Here is a 20,055-nt window from a genome sequence, read left to right as displayed (position 1 = left end):
GTATATGAAGAGTGCTCAGTAAATTCGTATCACTTACAAAATTATTCCCAATACCTTGCCTGCCATTGAGCTGGGGCTTTGGTATCAAAGATGATTACTGTGTCTCCCAAAGAACACCTGCTATGGGACCACTATCATGTATGGAAGAAAGGCATCTTTGTGTTAACTTTTAATTTAGAGTATAGGGCCCATTAAGTTGTTAAGCTGTGAGGCTAGAGGCTAGTCAGCTTTGAGGTGTTCATGGCTTGTAAGGGTACTAACAAATCTGTCAGCTGGGAACAAAGTTCCCAACTGTGAGTTCTCACCTTGGCCAAGTTCTAATTGGATTATTAGGGGAAGTTCCCTCCTTTCTGAGAACACAGGCTACCTTGGCAACCTCAAAGACTCTATTGCTAAAAATTTCTCTTATTTTCTTTCTTCCTTCCTTCCTATCTCACCTAGGGCCTCATGCATACCGAGCTACACCTCCAGCCCTGTAATTTTCTTCAATGAATCCTTGAGCTATTATGCCTAAAAATAACTTAGTTAACTCAATAATTTATAGATCCTTGATCATGAAAATGTTTAATTAGATATTAATCAGTTTTTTTTTTTTTTCCAGTTCTGTGAATTGAACCCAGGGTGCTCTACCACTGAGCTACATCCCCTGACCCTTTTTAATTTTTGAGACAGGGACTCACTAAATTACCAAGGCTGGCCACAAACTTGCAATCCTCATACCTTGGCCTTCCAAGTCTCTGGGATTACTGGTCTGTGCCACTTTGCTGCTTATTCTTTAGATTCACTATATTTTCAAGCTATTTAAAATTTTGAAAATGGAATAGGTCTTCCTCTGAGTTAGTAAATGCTTAGGAGGCAATTTTAAAAAAAATCTCTCTGTAGGTTTGTACAGCGCTTTAGATATAATAGGCACTTAATAAATGTTTATTTGATTTAGTTGTAATCTTATTTTGCATATGATTTAAGTAAGAGGCAGAGTCCATAACAAATAATTCTCAAATAAAACTTCCCTAAGTTTTTGAGAGAGCCTCAGTCCTCAGATGGAATATAAAATTCTTACCCCAAATTAGGTTTTGAATTGTTTGGATTGAAACATTTGTGAAGAATAAAAACAGCACATTTAGGATAGGTTGGGAATCATAGACCATGCCAATAGTTGATGTAGCCCCTTTTATGTGGGGGAGGCCAGATCTTATTGTAATTTATAAGCTGCAATTGACTGATCATTGTGGCTTGTCTATATATGTAATCCCCGCCCCCCCAACAAAAGGGAAAAAACATCCCTTCAGAGACTGGGAAATATCTCCTATCTTCCAATTTTTAAATCCTTCCCCCCTTTATGTAGGTTCAGGAAAATCCACATAAATGAGGATAGTTTGAAGGGATATAAAAGGGATATAAAGCCACTAACTATCATAGACAACTGCACTAAATTTTTGTTTATGGATTAATGTGTTTTTAGATAGACTATTGGAAATAATACCTGTTGTGTACCTTTGAATATATGAAATTCTTAAGTGTTATGCATTTTGTAATGCTGTGCCTCTCAGACTCTAATGGGTACATGAATCACCTAGGATTTTCGTTAAAAATGCAGGTGCTGATTCAGTAGTTTGGGTTGAAACCTGAGACTCTTGCATTTGTAATAGCACCCAGTGTTCAGAGTGTGGCTGCTGCTTGTAGTGCTTCCGTTGAGTAGCACATGAAATCACCTGAGGACATTTAAAAAATACTGATGCATTTCTTAGGAATCATTGACCTGGGGTGTGGCCTGAGAGTAGCAGGAATTTACAAATTTCCTTTGGTGATTCTCCTGTGTAGCCAAGACTGCTGATCCACTGCCTAGTCTAAGGGATCTAAATTGTTCTCACTAGTTCACACCTGAGGGGAAGTAACTGTTTGCAAAGTGTTATTGTTTCTGTGTTTTAAATTAGTATTGTTTTCCATTATTTTTCCTTTCTCCTGTAGACCCCATGTTTTGTAAGAATCCCTCTATTAAACAAACTATTTTTATATAGTTTGCCACTACACTGCACTTAAACTAACTTTGAACAAGGATTTGTTTTCTTCTTTTTAAATTAATCTGCCAACTGGACTTCCTGATCAATGTATACTAATTGGTGTTAGCACTGTGAATTCACATAGTATCCACAATGGCCAAACCTGAGTCCTGTACATGTTTTCAATAGGCAACTTTGTGGATTCCATTGGACTTTCAGTAATCTTCACTCCCTTCCTATGTGGACCCCCAGGCCATTGTCCACTGAGTTCTCATGAGAGAAGCCCTCAGATTGTGCCCACTTGGGGGCATATTTCACCCTCAAACTCACAAGTGTGAGAGAGAGGACGTCCCACTGTAGCAACTGTAGCCGAATCCTCTGCAATTCTGTGTCAGCAATCATTATCTTTTGGCTGCCTTTGCACCCAAGGGAGCAAGCATTCCTTTTAATCTCATCCAGCTTCTTGACTTGACATGCATGAGGGTGAGGAGCTTGTGGTTGGTAAAGAGGGAAGGTTACGCTAGCTGGGAAGGCTTCTGAGAAGAGCTGTATTTGTTGGGGTTTGGATAATGGTAGTGGGGTCTCCTGCACAGGAGAGGAAGGAAAGGGCAGTCCAGTGAAGATTAGGTGCTCTCTGCAAAGCTTCTGACCTTCTAATACAATCATGGGGCTGGAAGGCATTCCTGCTAGTTGGGAGGCCAGAGAAAGTTGGTGGATGATGAGATTACTAAAGGGGATCAAGGTGGTTAAGGCACCCCTGTAAGAGGTTGGTGTTCTGTTTTTTCCTCCCCTCACTCTAGAGGCCACAGAGACTGTTTTTGGTTTTGTGACTCAATACACTGGTGGTTGTGTTGAAGACTGGGTAGAAAGGGTTGGCAAGAAAAATAATTCTTATTAAGCTATTGAAGCATGGATGATATATGAAGAATCTGAACCAAGTGAATGATAGAGGGGTCTAGAAAGATTGGGACACACTATGATTATTTTTAATTTCAAGAAGGAATTGAGGGCCTGGGGTTGTAGCTCAGTGGTAAAGCACTTGCCTAGCATGAGGATTCAATCCTTAGCACTGCATGTAAATAAATAAATACAAGTCCATTGACAACTAAAAAAAAATTAAAAAAAAAAAAAAGAATTTAGAGAGAAGTGTCAGCTGAAGTGATAAAATATTGATTCTAAATTGCAGTTTATAAAATTACATACTGTTAGCCTTAGAGCAGTGTTTTGTAAACTTGATTTATTTTGAGATGGTCTGATTCTCACAAGGTTGCCCAAGCTGGCTTTGAACTTGTATAGTCCTGCTTCAGTCTTCCATGTAGCTGGGATTAATGCCCACACAATTGCACCCAGCTATTTCTAAACTCTAATGTACAAGAGAATCACTTGGAGAGTTTAGTGAAACTTGATTGTACACACAGAATGTTCTGTTGGGGCTTGCCTGAAGTTTTGCAAAAGAATGAAGGAAAGGAGCAACAAATAAACAAAAAAATTAGAAGAGACAACTGGAAGACAGATATCAAGGTGACAGAACTTAAACCCAACCTATCAAATAATTAAAATAAATGGCTAAATATTTCAATTACAAAACAGAGATCATCAGACTAGGCTTTTGCCAAATACAACAATCAGCTTGCAACAGATATATTTTACATATAAAAATATGCATAGTATAAGGGAAAGGATAGAAAAAAAAAAGATAATCAAACAGTAAGCATAAGAAAACTGAGCTGCAGATATATTAGTATCAAGAAGAAGTAGGACCCTTGGAACCAGGACTCCAGGGAAGACAGTATTAGCTTTGTAGAGGAGAGAACTTTCTAGTGCTCATTGTTGGCCAGCTATAGAAGGGGCTGGGCTGCCTTGTAATTACAACAGATGTCCCTGGAGATATGCAAACAAACTCCTCTGGTAGAAAAAGCATTCTTGCATGGAGAAGTGGATTAGGTGACCCTTGTCTCCTTCCTGGAGCCTAAGATTTGAGTATAGTTGTTTTGTTTTTATAGTAATTGTGGGTTTTAATTTTTATTAATTTTTAGGACTGCAAAACAGGAATATGTTCATTCTATAATATTAAGAAAATTTTAAAAATGCCCAGAAGAAAATAAGTCTAGATCCTTCCATCCAGAGATATCTATTGCTAGCAATTTTCTATTGAGTCCCACTTTTAAAAAATACACCTATGTAGCTCAACTTTGAGGAAGCAGTATCCTGACACTGTATTGAATCTGCTTTGTAAAACGGAGGGTGAAAACATGTTCATGGGGGTAGAGTGTCGGGGTGGGGGGTTGGCATGGAGGAATTAGAGATTAGGTGTCTAAATACAGAAAAACTGAGAAGTATCTAAAGTGAGAATCTCCCCACTCCTATCCTTGTACTTTCACTATCCCAGGAAAGCTCTGGGGTTTTGGTGTGATTAGATGTTGAGAATAAGCCAGAAAAGGGAGTGACTGATCTTTAGTTAGGGTGATTGATGACTGGTGGATCAGTAAGGGGCCCAGGGGGAATAAAAGGGTTGGATTTGGGGCTAGTTGGAGTCACACATGTAGAGCCACTGATGATGTTGTACAAGACAGCATTCAGATGGAGAGGAGACAAGTGAGAATTTCTGGAGTTTGATTTTTGATTCTGATTATGTAAAAAGGAACTATAAGGTAAGATGAATTTGCCACAAAAAAGTCCACAGAGAACTTTTCAAGGAAGGGAGCCACTGGCATCAAGGAGGAAAGTAGACTTCTCTTGATCTAGAAGTTTGGCCATACGATACAAAGAGACTGGGTGGCAGCTTTTAAGAAGCTGATGTGTTGAGAAAAGTAGAGTTTGGGTAGGGAAAATAGAATGTTGGCCTAGAGCATCTTGTAGTACCAGAAAGCAAGGGGTGATCAAAACAAGAAAGGATAGAGCATGTCAAAGAGACAAGTAGCCAGTCTAAACCAGCTTGTAATGGCCAAATGGAAAAATTTGACAACAATAAATCATGTAGTATTAATTATAACCCAAAGTTCAAAATAACCATGAGCTCATACTGATATAAATAAATGATTGAGTAAGTAAGAAAATGGAAAGAGCAAAGAAACATTTTTACAGAAAAATTCCAAATAGGTATCTGCTCCCATTTACAGAGGTGGAACATAATTCACTCCTTAGAGAGGGACAGTCTACAGAATACCCAGCCAGAGCTCCTCAGAAGTGTCCAGGTCATAACAATTAAGGAGAATGAGGAACTCTCAGAGACACAATGCTGTGTGAGATACCCTGCGTTGGATCTTATAACATAAAAAGAACATTAATGGAAAAACTGGTGAAATCAAAATAAAGACTGGAGTTTAGTTCATAGTAATACACCAATGTTGATTCTCCAGTTTTGACCAATGAAAAAATAGTAATAAAATATGTAAACAGGGCTGGGTTTGTAGCTCAGAGGTAGAGCGCTTGCCTAGCACATGTGAGACACTTGGTTCGATCCTCAGCACCACATAAAAATAAATAAATAAAATAAAAAGTATATATAAAAAAAGATGTAAACAATTGGAAAAGTACCCAAGGGGTTACATAGGAGTCTTTTGCAACTTTTTTTTTGAAATCTAAAATTATTGTAAACATTTTTTAAAAGTTTGTTTTAAAAAGCTGGGTTTGGCCAGACATGGCAGCACATGGCCTGGAATTCAGCTACTTGGAAGGCTGAGGCATGAGTATTGTGAGTTTAAGGCCAGCCTTGGCAACTCAGTGAGACAATAAATAAATAAATAAATAGGCCAGGCAGTCCCCAGTACCACTAAATAAATAGCTGTGTGTGAGTGCATGTGTGTTGGCGAGGGAATGGGGAACCTGGGCTCTTTTGTAGGCTGTCACATCAGTCATTGGCATGGATGGGCAGCTATACTAGGAGGGTGAACAGGAATATTTTATTAATGCACTAATAAGAGGGGATAAAGGACGGGAAAGACTAGAAGTAAAGGCACTCAGTAAAGAAAGAGGTGAAGCTGGACAGTAGTCTAAATATTTTTGCTTGCAATCTTCTTTAAAAATGTTGAAAGATTCCAAATCCTCATTCTTAAATTAGTCAGCTAAATCAGGTTTACTCTTCAGACAGTCTGACTACTGGTGGTGCTATGCATCTTATTTTTGCTTCTAATGCACAGCTATTGTGTAAGGCCTGGTAACCTTGGGACAGGTTTGTTACCTGGATACGTTTAACGAGGACCCATCCATTACTACTTGTTGATATGCTCTCAGGGACTCTCCCTCTCTACCAAGAGAGAACTGTTCTTTTGGGGCCCCAGATGTATTTAACACCTGGAGTGATGCATCTAGTAAGTCTGATTTGGGATGGATTAGAGGACTGCTTTTCTTTTGTGAACAGGGAAAGGCAAGGGAAAAGTGAGAGTCTGAATACTGGGGGTAAGGAGAGCATTTGGAAATTAAGGACCTGGATGTAGATTTACTTAAAACCCTCTTTGCCTTCATGTATCCTGAGAATCTCCAGGTTGAAGTTTGAACCAGTTTCATAACCAAGGTGAAAGACCTGAGAGATGGAAATCTTTGGAATAGTGCCTGAGAACAAGAAAGGTTCTGAGAAAGTGGGGTTTGCTTTGCATGGAGGCCACAGCTGAAGGGAGAGCTGGTTAATTTCTAGTGGTGCTTATTAGCACTTTTCCCTGCTGTCTCTGTCCTCTAGGGAATATGCATGTTCCCCCACCTCCACCCCCACCTGCTTTGTCTCTCTCTCTTTTCCTGAGTCTGCTACATTTGAGATCTTTCAATGGCAACCTGGAACACTTCTTTTAGCAAAGTGATTTTAGCAGTGTCCTCATTAAATGGCATTCCATTGAAGTGGCAGTTCTTGGATCTGACTTGCATAACTTATAGATGAAAAATCCTATAAGTAGTAGAACCCTTGAATGATCATTGTGCACAAATACATACACTCAGGTATTTTAGGGTTCTGAATGAGGCAACTTGTTTATATTTTTTAGAAATTTAAATTAATGCATTAGAAAGATTATCTTTTATCTTCCAAATTCAAAACAGTACATATATTTTGAAATGAATCAAGTATGCATTTACATTAAATCTATCTGTATATTTTGCCAAATGAACAATGAAGCACTTGATTATTCTGTTTTTACTCTGGGATAAACATTATTATTATTATTATTATTATTTTTATTTATTTATTTATTTATTTATTTATTTATTTATTTTGGTACAGGAATTGAACCTAGACGTACTTAACCCATGAGCCACATCCCCAGCCTTTCTAAAATATTTTATTTAGAGACAGGGTCTCACTGAGTTGCTTAGGGCCTCCTAAATTGCTGAGGCTGCTTTGAACTTTTGATCCTCCTGCCTTAGCCTCCAGAGCTGCTGGGATTACAGGCGTGTGCCACTGTGCTTGGCACTGTGGGTTAAACATAATTGATTGCATTTTTAAAAAATTATATTTAAGATGTATTACATATAGCATATATTGTTGACATTACCAGTATGCAAAGGTTATTTATAAACCTCATTAATTTCAAGAGCTAATAAAAAGGTACTTGTATGATTCAGGAACTGATTTCAGATAGTAAAATGATCTGTCTCACATTATAAATTCTGCTCTATTTGTTAAACTGTGCACCTTACTTTTTTGGATTTACTACTTGTGGTCTCTATAGGATTAATGAATTAAGGAAATGTAGAACTGATTGGCATATGCTCACTGCCCAGGAAAACCTGTTCTTTTGTTGTATAGATGTATCTTGTTGTCATGCAGCATCTTTCCATTACTTTTGTGAAAAATATTTCACCATCATGGGCAATTACTAAGACAGCTCTAAGTTTCTAAATGGTCAGTGAAGATTGATAGGTGATCTTACCCCTCATTAGCAAGGTGAACAGGGTCTTTTAGCTGGACCAGGGCCTAGACATTCTGACCTGAAGTCCACAGAGCTTCAAATACTCCTTAAGTGGGCTCCAGAGGAATCATGAACCACATCAAAGTATTATAGTGTGGGCCTGGGTTCTCATATTTCATCAGAGAGTCAAAGAATTCTGTGCCCCCAAAAGGTTAAGAATTCCTTTTTGTTCCATTTTGTTGCTGAACAGGATTGGGTTGGATACAATGGTGTTTTCAAAACACTTGGAAATCATAATGCTCATGTTTGTATTGCAGTAGTTCTTCCGTCACATACAGTATTCACTTGTAGAACAATTTCTCTGGTACTTCCCTCTAGTATTTTTAGATGTATTACAAATCGAGTGTAATCCTACATCTGTTTCAAATTAGCCTATCTAATTAAAATTACAAACCAGTTTGAGGGCCCAGGGAATCTCAGGTGTAATTATAATCTGATGTTGATTCTGAATTTCTTTTTGGGTAAATATTTGTTGTATTTATCATTTCCTCATGTTTAAATGGTATCAGAACAATTAACAGTTTACAGAGGAAAAAATGTAACTTCTTAATTAATTTATTTATAGTGCTGGAAGTGGACCCAGAGTCTGGAACATGTGAGGCAAGCAAGGACTGTATTACTGAACTACACCCTCAGACCCTGAAAAATATAATTTAATATTAGCAGTGCATATTTGTAGCCTTCTGTGGCAAATGGAAATTTTGAGTAAATGATATTTAAATTTTTTTTTTACTTTATGCCTGATATAATTTTGTTTACAGCATAAATGATCTTATAATCCTTTATATAAAATGCATATATCCTTTACATATATCCTAGTATACCTTAAATAATCTCTAGTACCATGTAAACAATTGTATTGTGTTATTTAGGAAATAATGACAACAAAAAATTTTTGTACTTGTTCAGGACAGATGCAGTCCTCTTCCCCCCAAATATTTTCAAACTGAGATTGGTTGAATCCATAGATATAGAGGACTTACTGCATTTAACATCTTTCTTAAGTTTTTTTAAAACCCCTTTATATATTAACATAAGTTACATTTTTCCAAAATTAAGGAAATTAGTGGCATTGATTGGCATTATTTTACATTTATGTAAATCTCTTTACTGTCTGGTTTAATAGGAGACTGCTTGATTCTCTATCTGCTTCTCCATTTATTCTGCAGTGATGTTTTGAAGTCTACAATGATAATTTAGCTGCACACAGAAAAGGAGTTACTTTGATACCTTCTTTAATATTATGACTATACCAAATTGTACACGTTGTGGTTTCCTAAAGGTTAGTTACATTGCAAAATCTGAAATGAGTATGTTCATCTTTTTTTTTTCTTTTCTTACTTTGATACATTAAAATCCATGAATCTGTCTTGCACTTTCAGTGGATCTTTTACCTGTACATGGTTTTGTACAATCATGTGTTGGTCATTGGAAACTATTGGTTACTAAATTATGCAAAACTTCTAAACTCACACTCATCACTATCACTAAGATCTTGTCAGGAAACCCCTTAAGTATAAGGAAGCTGTCAAATTTAGAGTGACAGATGTAAGGTTTTCAAAACTGCTTGAAAGTTCAAATTTTATCATTGGCAATAAATATTGTCAGTTGATTTTGAAGAAACGGGCTCACTTTGTTCATTTTCAAGAAAATGTTTGCCCAATCCAAGTCAGAATAACTGCAGCTTGTGGATTGTTTTGCCACAGTTACAGGAATGCTTTTCTTCTAGACAGCCATTTTACATCAGTGTGCAGCAGAGTGCTTAATGTGTGCTTTCTGTTTTGTTGCAAAGAACATCAAAAAGACCCGTGCTCAAGGGTCAAGATTTATGAAAGTCATAACTCTAACTGCTTGCTTCTTTAAGGACTTTCATAAAGGAAACTTTTTTTTTTAACTGCTAATGTGTGGTGAAGAATACAGTGACTATGAGTTTCGTTTGCTCCCACTGCCTTGATTAGTTGCCAAGGTGCCAGTAGTTTCCCCACAATTGCGTTTGCACCATCAGTACTAATGTCAGCACAGTGAAAAGACAAATATTGTCTTTGTGTCATTCTAAAAATAGTTCTGACCTCAGAGAAGGTCTTGGGGACTCCCAGGAGTCCTCTAAGCATACTTTGAGATGCACTGGGCCATTCTCCCAGCATTGTAGTTTTGGTGCCAGGCGTTAACACGTCTGTCCACGACTTAGTAACACAGTGTGAACTACTTTTTTGTGAGATGGACAACATTGTCACGATTCTAGGTCAAATGGGGAGTCCACAGAGTAGGGGATTCATTCCATATTCATTTAAGCGTTTCTAGCACCTACAGCGTGCTCGTTCCTAAGCGATGGCTGAAGCACCACCTCCTTTCATCTCTGCCCCTTGGAAGGTTATCCGCCCCCTACCCGCTGCTTGTCTTTAAGCTCGGCTTAAATACTTTTCCTGGTCCTCTGAGTAGGACACGATTTCGCTTGTACTTTGAGCGCCTACTTTGTCAGTTCCTTAATCACTTAAGGACCCAAATGAGTTACTGTTTTCTTTGTAATACGCATGTTGGCCACAAAAGGGAAGATGTTTTGTAAATATTCGTCTCAATGTAATGAAATCAAAACTGAAAGCAAAGTAAAACATATGTGCATTAGTTGTCCGTTTCCTGATTGCAAGCTCTGGAGTGATCAAAAGTAGCGAATGTGGTTTATTGCTGCAGTGGTTCCTGCTCTCTGCGGCCTCTTGGGCCGCAATATTCAACAATATTCAAATTATAGCTGGAGTTCTGAGCGGCGAGGACTTGGTGTTCCGACGGTGTGTGCTTGTACGTCGTTAAAACCTGGCAGGCGAGCGCTAGTGAGAAGTCCGCAGGCGGGGCCGGCGGCGGAGAGCTGGGCTGTGTCGGCGCTCGCGCTCCGCGCCCCCGCCCGGCCCAACCCGACCCGACCCAGCCCGACCCGACCCGGTAGCGCCTCGCCTCTCCTAGCCTTGGGCTCGGCCGGCGGAGCGCCCTGCCCATTTAAGGAGGCGGGCCGTACCACCAGAACTTTCTTGACGGGGGTATTCTGCCGAACTCGGACAACTTCGAAGGAGCAAAAAGGCTATTGCCTTTCCCTTCAAACTCTGACCCGATTCGTGTGGCTGCTCGGTGCGAGCCGTGCGCTGGCGGGCTTTCCTCCTGGGCCCGTTCGCCTCCCTGCCCAGAAGTCGCCCCAGGCGCTCTCTCACTCCGAATCCGGACGCGACGTTCCCCGGGCTCAGCTAAAGTGTAGTTCTCCTGCAGAGGCCCCAGTGCCCGGATGTCCATCAGGATTAGTGCGAACCAATACGCTTCCAGCCCGAGGCTGCGCTGAGGGCGCCCGGGGCTCCGGAGCAGGTAGTCCCCTAACCTCGGGGAGTCAAGCTGGGGAATCATCCCCGCACGGCTCCGGCAAATGGTGAGCCAGGCGCTGGCAGCAGGGCCCGCGGGTTGAAAGGTCTGATGGACAGAAGACAGTGGGCTCTCTAAGCTGAATGATGGCAGCCCACTCAAGGTAAGGCAGGCACCGAGAGAAACTTTTTAAATACGCTAGTAGCTGGGGAAAATGAAGGTTGCGGGGGTGAGGGGGGAGGGCTGGGGTGCTGGGAAGGAGACGGGCAGGAAGCAGCTTTGTCATTGCTTTCTCATCATTCCTGATGCTGTGGCTCATAACTGAACGTCAGATAAAAACCAGTTTGGAGAACATACTAGACAGTTTCTGCACAGCGGAGAGGGAGACTGGGTTAAAGTTAAGATTGAAGTTAAAGATCCCTCTTCTTCTAAAAATAACTGTTATTTTTCGGGAAATTAAGTTGATTTCACTTGCCTGTCTTTTGCTCAAATTTTCTTTATGTTCTTTGTGCACCCATCCTTTGGTTCTCTTGATTGCTTGCTGGTGTCTTAAGAGGCATTTTAGAGATACAATTAATGTAAATCATATCTTGCCTAGGAGAGGGTGGGAGACAAATTGCCTGGTGATTGAAAATTTTACTGCTAGAACGTATGATTCTACATAAAACGGCACAGCTTGCGTGAATCTGCTGAGTAGGCAAAGACCGGGAATTCACCGGGGTTGGTGAAGGGGAGAGAGGATAATGAACTGCAGTTGCTGTCAGAGGAGGACTATTGTAAGAACCTCAAGCCCTGTCTTTCCATGGTTGGTTACTGGTTTTGTAATGAGCGTTTAAAAAGAGTGATGACAAGGCATTAGTGATTAGTATAAGATTCAAACTGTTGTGTGCGATCTGTGTGACTTCATTTTAGTTGTGACAGCAGTTGGTGCTAAGGGAAACTGAAGAGTTATATATACATTCTTTTAAACTTTTACTAGAAAGCACCGTGGCCTCAGTTATTTAAAATAGTAGGAAAGCTCTTCAAGTTATTATGTGATGAAAGATAGTGATTTGGGATGTTTCAGAAGGCTCAACAAATTTAGGTCTGAAGTCTCAGATCATAGAGAGAAGTAGATGTTTAAATAATGAAATTTGAGAGGATGTAACTTAAATTTTTTTCCTAAGAAACAACTTTCTAGGAAGGAATGAATGTGTCTAAATAGAGAACCTCTTGTGTGTCACCTGCTTTTTATATTTAATCCTCTGAACTCAGTGGTTTATCCTCAGACTCCATTTTATTGATTGTTCTAAAAAAGGAGTTCTTAACCTGGGGCCAATGTAGTAGGAAAACTTGGGTAAGAAACTGACGTTGCATCTTTACTTTCCCTAAACTCGAAGTGAAATTTTAGCGTTTCTTTTAGTAGAAATATATGCGGGGTGGGGAAAGGACAGAAGCAAAAACAAAAACAAAACCCTGTAGTACCAGTACTAGGGATATTATCACAAATAGAAACCTCATGTTTTCATAAACTTATTTCAGTTCTTGCACATGTCTTAATATCTTACATATACCACTTTTAGAAAATTAAGGAGCTGCTTTATATTGTTTAATAATTAAAGCATAGAACCATTAATTTGTCTTTTAAATATTTTGGTATATTTTTATGTCATTTGTTCCCTTTGTATTCTTATTTATTTTATTTAATACATTTAAAAACTTTATCCTGAGAGTGCTATTACTTATCAAATTACCGTAGGGGTCCATGGCACAAAACCTTGCATTAAGATAGCTTGATCTATGAAATTAAATCAAGGCTGACAATGCTCTCTAATATAGTGCAGGGAATTGAACACAAGTGTGAGTGATTTCAATGCCTGAACCCTTAAACTAAAGATAAAAATGAGATAAAAGGTAAATGGTGTACTGTGTGTGCCAGACACAGCAATGAGCAGCTTTAATTTAATTACCTCTTTGACTCTTTTCACTTAATACTTTTATTATCTATCTTTGGTCGTTAAGGAAACTGAGGCCCTGCCAGGGTATTTCTTGCCTGAGGTCATGCAGGTAGAGCATGGAGCAGACCTCTGGCTCCAGAAGTACTCTGGAGCACTTCCTTGCTTCTATGCTGCCTGTTTGAAGCACAGATGAGATGTTAAAAGAGGAATTGCAAAGCCTCAGTGTAAGAGAAAGCGATTTCTGGTAAAATTGCTTTTCTGCAAGATGTTGTAATTTGAGTTATCAGTAGGTTGGTACAACATGCTAGCAATTGAAATAAAAGAACTGCATATTTTTGATGTCCTACCTAACCTTCATATATGTCCTTGAACTTTAAACAAAGCAACAAGGCCCTCCCTTATATCTGTTGTTTTATTAGCCTGCATGTTAGAGAATATGTCTCATATGTTGTGAATAATCCTTTTCTTCAGTTACACTTAGAATGTAGTCCAACCTTACTTTCAGACATTGTGCTTTGTGGGAGAGTAGATAATCTTTGAGGTCCAAATAGAGAATATATGGAAAAAATTTAAGATATTTTTGGATTTCAGAGAACCCCAAAGCTGGGCCAAGTTTCCCTGAGTATTGCTAAAAGAAACTGAAACATTACTTGGGATGTATAATCTGGCCAGTAAAAACTTGACCATGTGACACATTAGTATTCTTGAGACAATTAATTTAGATTTTCAGAATCTTTGGACTTAGAGATTCATAGCTCAATGTTTAACCACAGTAGTTTCATTGTGCATTGAAATGATTTGTAGCTGGGAACTTAGATGAGAAATTTGCAGCAATTATAAAGGAGCCAACCCATGGCATTTTTCTCTAATTAATTGACATTGCTATAAGGTAGTGTCATTCTGGATTTGATATTGATGGGTGGTATATGGCGAATTTTTTCTGTGAATGGACCATGCACTGTAGCCAGCTCCTTAGGTAGCTCCTCCCTCTTTCAAAGTACTTATAGCTTATGTAGGGGACACTAAAAGGAAGAGACATTGTGCCTAAGTGTTTCTTGGTTTATGAACTTTTTGAAATTGAGGTTTTATATTCCTCTACCTCATTCCAAAACATTAAAGTAGGAAATTATTTTTATTTTGCTTTTCTGGTTGATTTATTTTCTTAAAAAAATACATTTGTTGAGTAAAATATAAATTGCCTAACTTTTAAAACTCAAGAGTCTTTTGATCAGTAGCTCGAAAACAATTAATATTTGGCATATGAGTTATCAGAATTGGAGAAAGGTAATCACCCAGAAATGCGTTTGTCTCCAGGACATATGCCTTACCTTATGCACTTTCTTGGGAACTATCAACATAGCAGACACATGGAATACCCTTCCTTGAGGGAATTGTAATAAACTTGCTTTCTTTAATGTGAAATGGTTACAAGATCATAGTTTTATTTTCCAGATTTCTAATCTAAAGTATGTGGAGACTGTTCTTTGTAGAAGTATTAAAAATTAGCATTCCCTCTTTTTGAGAATTAATAAAATCTAACAGTTTATGGGTCTTTTTCTATATGGATTAGCTTGCTTTATACTGAAGATTGATGTTGATGGATCGAATAAAAAGGAGGGCTTTGTCTGAATCTCCATCTCCCCTAACTCTCATTGAAGCAATCCCCTAATTCTAGGAAGGAATATATACAGACCTTCAACTACCGGCAGGGATTAAGCAGTTTTAAAAAGCACTGTGTGCTACCTGAGAAGTGGGGCCCACCCCCACCCTGGGGGGAAGGGTTCTGGGGGGGCGGAGTGGGGGTGTTGAACTTGCTTTTTTGGGAGAGTTGCATCTGGTGGCTTAGCACACATGTTCTCAAAAGAAAGCTCTTACAAACTGCGAAAGGAAATTAGGTTTAGTGAGCTCTCCACAGTTTTTTTTTTTCCCCCTTAATTTGACCCAAGTTCATGTTAATGAAGCTTAGAAGAAAAGAAAACCAATAAAGAGGTAAAGTCAGATTGTTCCCAAGATTAATATGAAGCCGGTTTTTGGTGGCTCTCTTTGACTCTGGTAAGGGAAACTTTCCTGTTGCAAAAAGGACTGCTCTTAAACTGGTATAGAACCAGTTTTGCCCCACCCTGTGCCCCCACCTCTGACTTAGGAGCTACTGATTATTGTGAAAGAAACTTCATGAACATAAAGCAGTTAATTAAATATGAGCCAAGAGCAAAGAAGGATACTGTAGTTCGGAAAGTGTGGTTCAAGGAAGAGAAATAGCATGCGTACTATTTTGACCCCATGACTGTCCCCATTTTTCCGTATGACACCATTGTAAACAGTGTCCTTGACAGAAGAGAAACACAAACAAGTCTTTTAAGTGATTTCTTTCTGGTTCATCCTGAGAGCACAGCTGAGTTTCCTGACTCACAGTCTAGGCTTCTTCCATGATAAAGACTGAAGGAGCAATGAGTAATTTTTTTCTTAAAGTCAGCTGATTTGTGGGAGTGTTTGGCAAAATTAATGCAAAAGATCTCTTAGGAGATTTAGGGAATTCTATACCATGTCATGAGATGGCATTCTGTAGTTGGATCTATACTCTTTTGAAAATGAGATTTAATGAATACTGCTTAAAAAGATTTTGAATTTCAAGTTTATTCAGGAACAAAAATATGATCTTGTTGGTAGATAGGAGTACATTTCTTTATTATCCTGGTCTCCTGTCATTTACTTGTTTTGAGCATCCAAATTTATGCCTTGCTGGCTAGCAATAAAATAGAGGAAACATAAAACTGATTAGTTTCACCACTGTTTTGTGATATGAAGGACAATTTGACTGTTTCTAAATGTATAAACTTGGTTTTATCTTGGCAAACTTCTCTTTTATTTTTTTTCCAAAATTGTCAAATAAACTTAGAGTGTATTTCCATTATAACTCACATATAAAATTAGTCTATCTCTAGGAAAAAGTTTCTTAGATATGTCTCTTGTCTCAGAAATACAAACATATAGTGAGTTGAGTGCCATTTCTATGTTTTAATTTAGTTACATCTTATTGATATATGGTGAGTACATAACTTTTACAGGTTAAAAAATTACTTAAAAAAATTATTGGGAAATCTGAAGTGGTAGCCATTTAGTTGTGCTTTCAGATTGTATTTATTTTATTATGAACATAATGTGTACTCATTTGCTCAAAGTAATAGAGCAGGTAGAATGCAGAGTGTCTGGCTCAAATATAAATGTATCAAGTGGATGAAGTTTAGATTTATACTCAGGAGAAAAATAAGATTTATTACTTTGGGGACAAATGCCCTGGGGAACCAAAAGTAAAGATTAACTTTAAAATCAGCCCTGTGCTGACTTTCTGTGTTTTGGTGCAGATCAGTGTTGAGAATCCTCCTTGTGCAAACTCTTCCCTTTCCTATCTGTCCACAATGAGTTAAAGCTTAACCTGATGGCCACAGAGCCAGCAGACCCATACTCTGACAGCCCTGTTCTCTGCTGAAGGTCTGTTTTATTGTGTTGGTTTATTGGCTTTGTTTTTAATTTAACCAGATTAAACTCCTGTCAAATTCTTAAGGCAGTAACTTGGTGTCAGATTTAAAGTATTAAGAGGAAATCCCAGTGGTGACATTATCTTATCCAAAGAAACTGAAGTAAACAAAGGGAAAAAATTTTTAACTCTTTGTCTTTATCTTGGTGTTAGATATTATATTTTTGAAGGGCACCCCTGGTTTAACCACATGCTAAGAAGTACAAAGAATACTTTCCCTACATGATGGCTCCTGTGCAGAGTACTTGGAGTGCTGTAGGCCTCAAGATTCTTTTGGGTGGGTTGGGGAAGAGTTAAGGTTGTTGACTCCTGAGTAACTTACTGGCCTTTATTTTATCCTAAAGGATCTTGCTTTCTCAGTGTTGCTTACTTTTGGACTGGCCATTAAACAAGAGAAAGTAAAAATATTTTAGGGATAATATGTTCAGAATAGGTTCAAGGTTCTCAAATTTGAGACACAAATTATTAATATGCAGGTTCCCTATTCCCCCAGACTGAGTGGGTAGAGCCTGGGTGGAGCCCTGCTGGCTGCGTGGGGTAGGGGGATCACAAACTGCTCCCTGGTATGTTGTATGTGTGTAGAAATCATATAAACTTGGAGCAGGGCATGGTGTTGCATGTCTGTAATCCCAACTGTTTGGGAGGCTAAAGGCAGGAGGAATGCGAGTTCAAAGCCTGCCTCAGCAATTTAGCAAGGCGCTAAGCAATTTTGCGAAGATGCTGTCTCAACTTTTTAAAAAAAGTCTGGGGAGGTAGCTCAGTGGTTGGTTAATCCCTGGTACAAAAAAAAAAAAAATCCAAAACAAAAAGAAAACACACACACACTCTACTGTACAATGCAGTTAAATTTTGCTTTAACATACATGTACAAATTTCCCCCCTCCTATTTAAACAGAGTGGAGCTTAGTGGGGAACATAGATTAATTTATCTTCATATAAGAAGCCGACTGAAATACTGAAATGCCCAGATATACCTATGTTTTAAAACAATTAGTAAAAGGCACCAAGAAGTAATGCACAGTGTTTGATCATGCAGCACTTTTCCAGGAACTGTTTTTTTCCTTAGAGATCTGGATATTTAATATACCCTTTTCTATGCCCTGTGTGTTCCCTCCCTAAACCTCCCTCCCTCTCCCTCTCCGCAACACACCTCAATTTATCAAACACAGTTGTTTTCCTTCCCAGGGAACAGTTACACTTGCGAATTGGTGGTGGTTATGTCCAAACATCATGAAATGAAATGAAAACTTTTTGTTTTGTATTTTTAACAAAAGCATTGTCTAGGTGTACTGTTGTTGAACAAATACTGGTCAATAAAATTTTTTGAATGACTCCCCTACTGGGAAGTAAATGTTAAAATTATAGCAGATGTCACTTCCTGCAACAAAATTCAGGAAACACTCTCTGGTATGTGGGTGTTGTAACTTTTCAGTTCTTGGAACTTTCCTTCAGGAAACTGTCCTGTCAAAAGCAAAGCAGTCAATAAAATATGAAGCACAACTGAAACTGTGTTGTGCGGTGTAATTAAATTTTGATTTGGTGCATATGTTTTGGTGGTTATCACGTGACTTCCATCCTGGGTAATGTGTGTCTGGATAACTTGTTAAGTTGCTTCTCTCCCTCCCCCACTCTCCCTGCTTTAAAAATGCAGGTGTATCTGATTTATTCTGTAAGGCAATTTATGGAAAGTGGTATAAAATTAACCAGTTCTTACTGCTTTGTACAAAACTAGGAAACCAATGGGAGGCTTTGAAATATAGTCAATAATCATGAAAGTTAGCCCCCGTTACGCTCTTTCTTACTTTAAATTTTCTTTTACCTTTTAAAACTTTTTTTCTTGTTCTTTCCTCCACTGCTTTGTCAACATTATTTTTTATAATTCACTGTGCTATGTATCTCATCTTTTCATCATTTCCAATACAGGTATAAATTATGTAAAGATTTTTAGAGAGTTCTAATTCATTTTATGCATTTTGTTTGAAAATTTGACTCCTACAATGTGTGTTATCACAATGTTGACGTCATATGTAAGTATTGTGTAATGTAAAAAATATTTAAACTTCCTTGAAAAATCTTTTTTTTTTTTTAAAGCAAAAACCTAGGAAATCTGTTTCTTATGCTGTTTTTTCAGAATTTTTTTTTTAATCTCTCCATTGACAAAATATTTACCTTGGACATTTTCTAAGTAATAAGTCCTATCTAGTAAATTGGTAGCTGATAAAAATTTGAGTACATAATATCATGATTTTTGTTTTAATTTTTTCCTTGAAGGAAAAAATGTAACATTTCACTGAGTTAATTTGCTATCTTTTAAATAGTTTTTTTTAATTGCTTAAAAAAGAGGTCTATCTATCAGTACCAAATTAGTTAAAGCCCTGTCATTTTACCTTTTTCAAGTAACTGGCTTAGTAATTACACTTCCAGGAATTAGTTTTCCTGTTATTCTAATTGGTATCTTTTCTTTCCCTGATCCCCTTTTAGTGTTAGGCCATCAACTCTTCATTTTAAACAGTTGGGTAAATATAAACTGTACTGCATGGAAATATGTAGGCAGTAACATTTTACTATTAGAATACTGAAAGGATAATGTGAACGCTAATATATTACATTAACTTAAAAATGAATTTCTGATAGCTATAAACATTGGAAAAGAGAACTAATTTTATTCAGATTAGTGTTGTCTCTTATCACACTTAGTTTTTTTCCAAATTCAAAGTATACCAATTATACTTAATTTCTGTTTTTAAAGGGAATCTATGTCCAGACAACAAAAAGCTCTGTTAGCAGTTTAAAAAAGATTGGATTTTATAATTTCATTTTTTTTAAATGAGTGTTTTTTCTCAGCCTAGTTTTTTTTAATAACTTCATTGACGTATTTTGTATATCATAAAATTCACTCACTTCAAGTGTATAATTCATTGCTTTTTTAGTTCACTGAATGATACAAACATCATCATAAACTGGTTTCAAAAGATTTTATTCTCCCCATTAAGAACCCTTATGTCCACTTACAGTTCATTGATGTTTCCAGACCTATCCAACCATTAATCTTTTTGTTGATGTAAATTGTCTTTTCTGGGCATTTTATATACATGGAGTCATGAATGAAATCTTGTGGTTTCTTGTATCTAATTTTTTTCACCCAGTTTTTTTTTTTTTTTTTTTTTTGGTGGCTCCAGGGATTGAACCCAGAGTCACTTAACCACTGAGCCACATCCCCACTGCTTTTTATTTATTTTTTATCTTGAGACAGAGTCTTACTGAATTGTTAAGAATGGCCTCAAACTTGCTGTTGTCCTGCCTCAGCCTCCTGAGTAGCTGGGATTATAGTTGTGTGCCACTGTATC

At 37.9% G+C, this 20,055-nt stretch overlaps 1 protein-coding gene across 4 annotated transcripts in view; it reads left to right on the top strand.

Annotated features, from left to right (window-relative positions):
* Nucleotides 1-20,055, top strand: part of Aff1 (ALF transcription elongation factor 1) — a 187,595-nt gene that overhangs the window by 48,153 nt on the left and 119,387 nt on the right. The window contains exon 1 of one of the 4 annotated variants that reach the window (XM_046457605.2): nt 10,829-11,399. The exons of the other annotated variants lie outside the window; for them this stretch is intronic. Within the exon in view, the coding sequence (XP_046313561.1) occupies nt 11,380-11,399 (20 nt within the window). The 5' untranslated portion in view covers nt 10,829-11,379. Of the gene's footprint in view, nt 1-10,828; nt 11,400-20,055 lie in introns of those variants that run through there. 4 annotated transcript variants of the gene reach the window in all.

The sequence above is a fragment of the Marmota monax genome, unplaced genomic scaffold (assembly GCF_021218885.2).
Source record: "Marmota monax isolate L192 unplaced genomic scaffold, Marmota_monax_Labrador192_F-V1.1 WCK01_AAM20220418_F8-fsc00128, whole genome shotgun sequence".
NCBI classification, from domain to species: domain Eukaryota; kingdom Metazoa; phylum Chordata; class Mammalia; order Rodentia; family Sciuridae; genus Marmota; species Marmota monax.
Note: the sequence above shows the minus strand (reverse complement) of the source record. Positions and strands in the feature narration are given on the sequence as shown.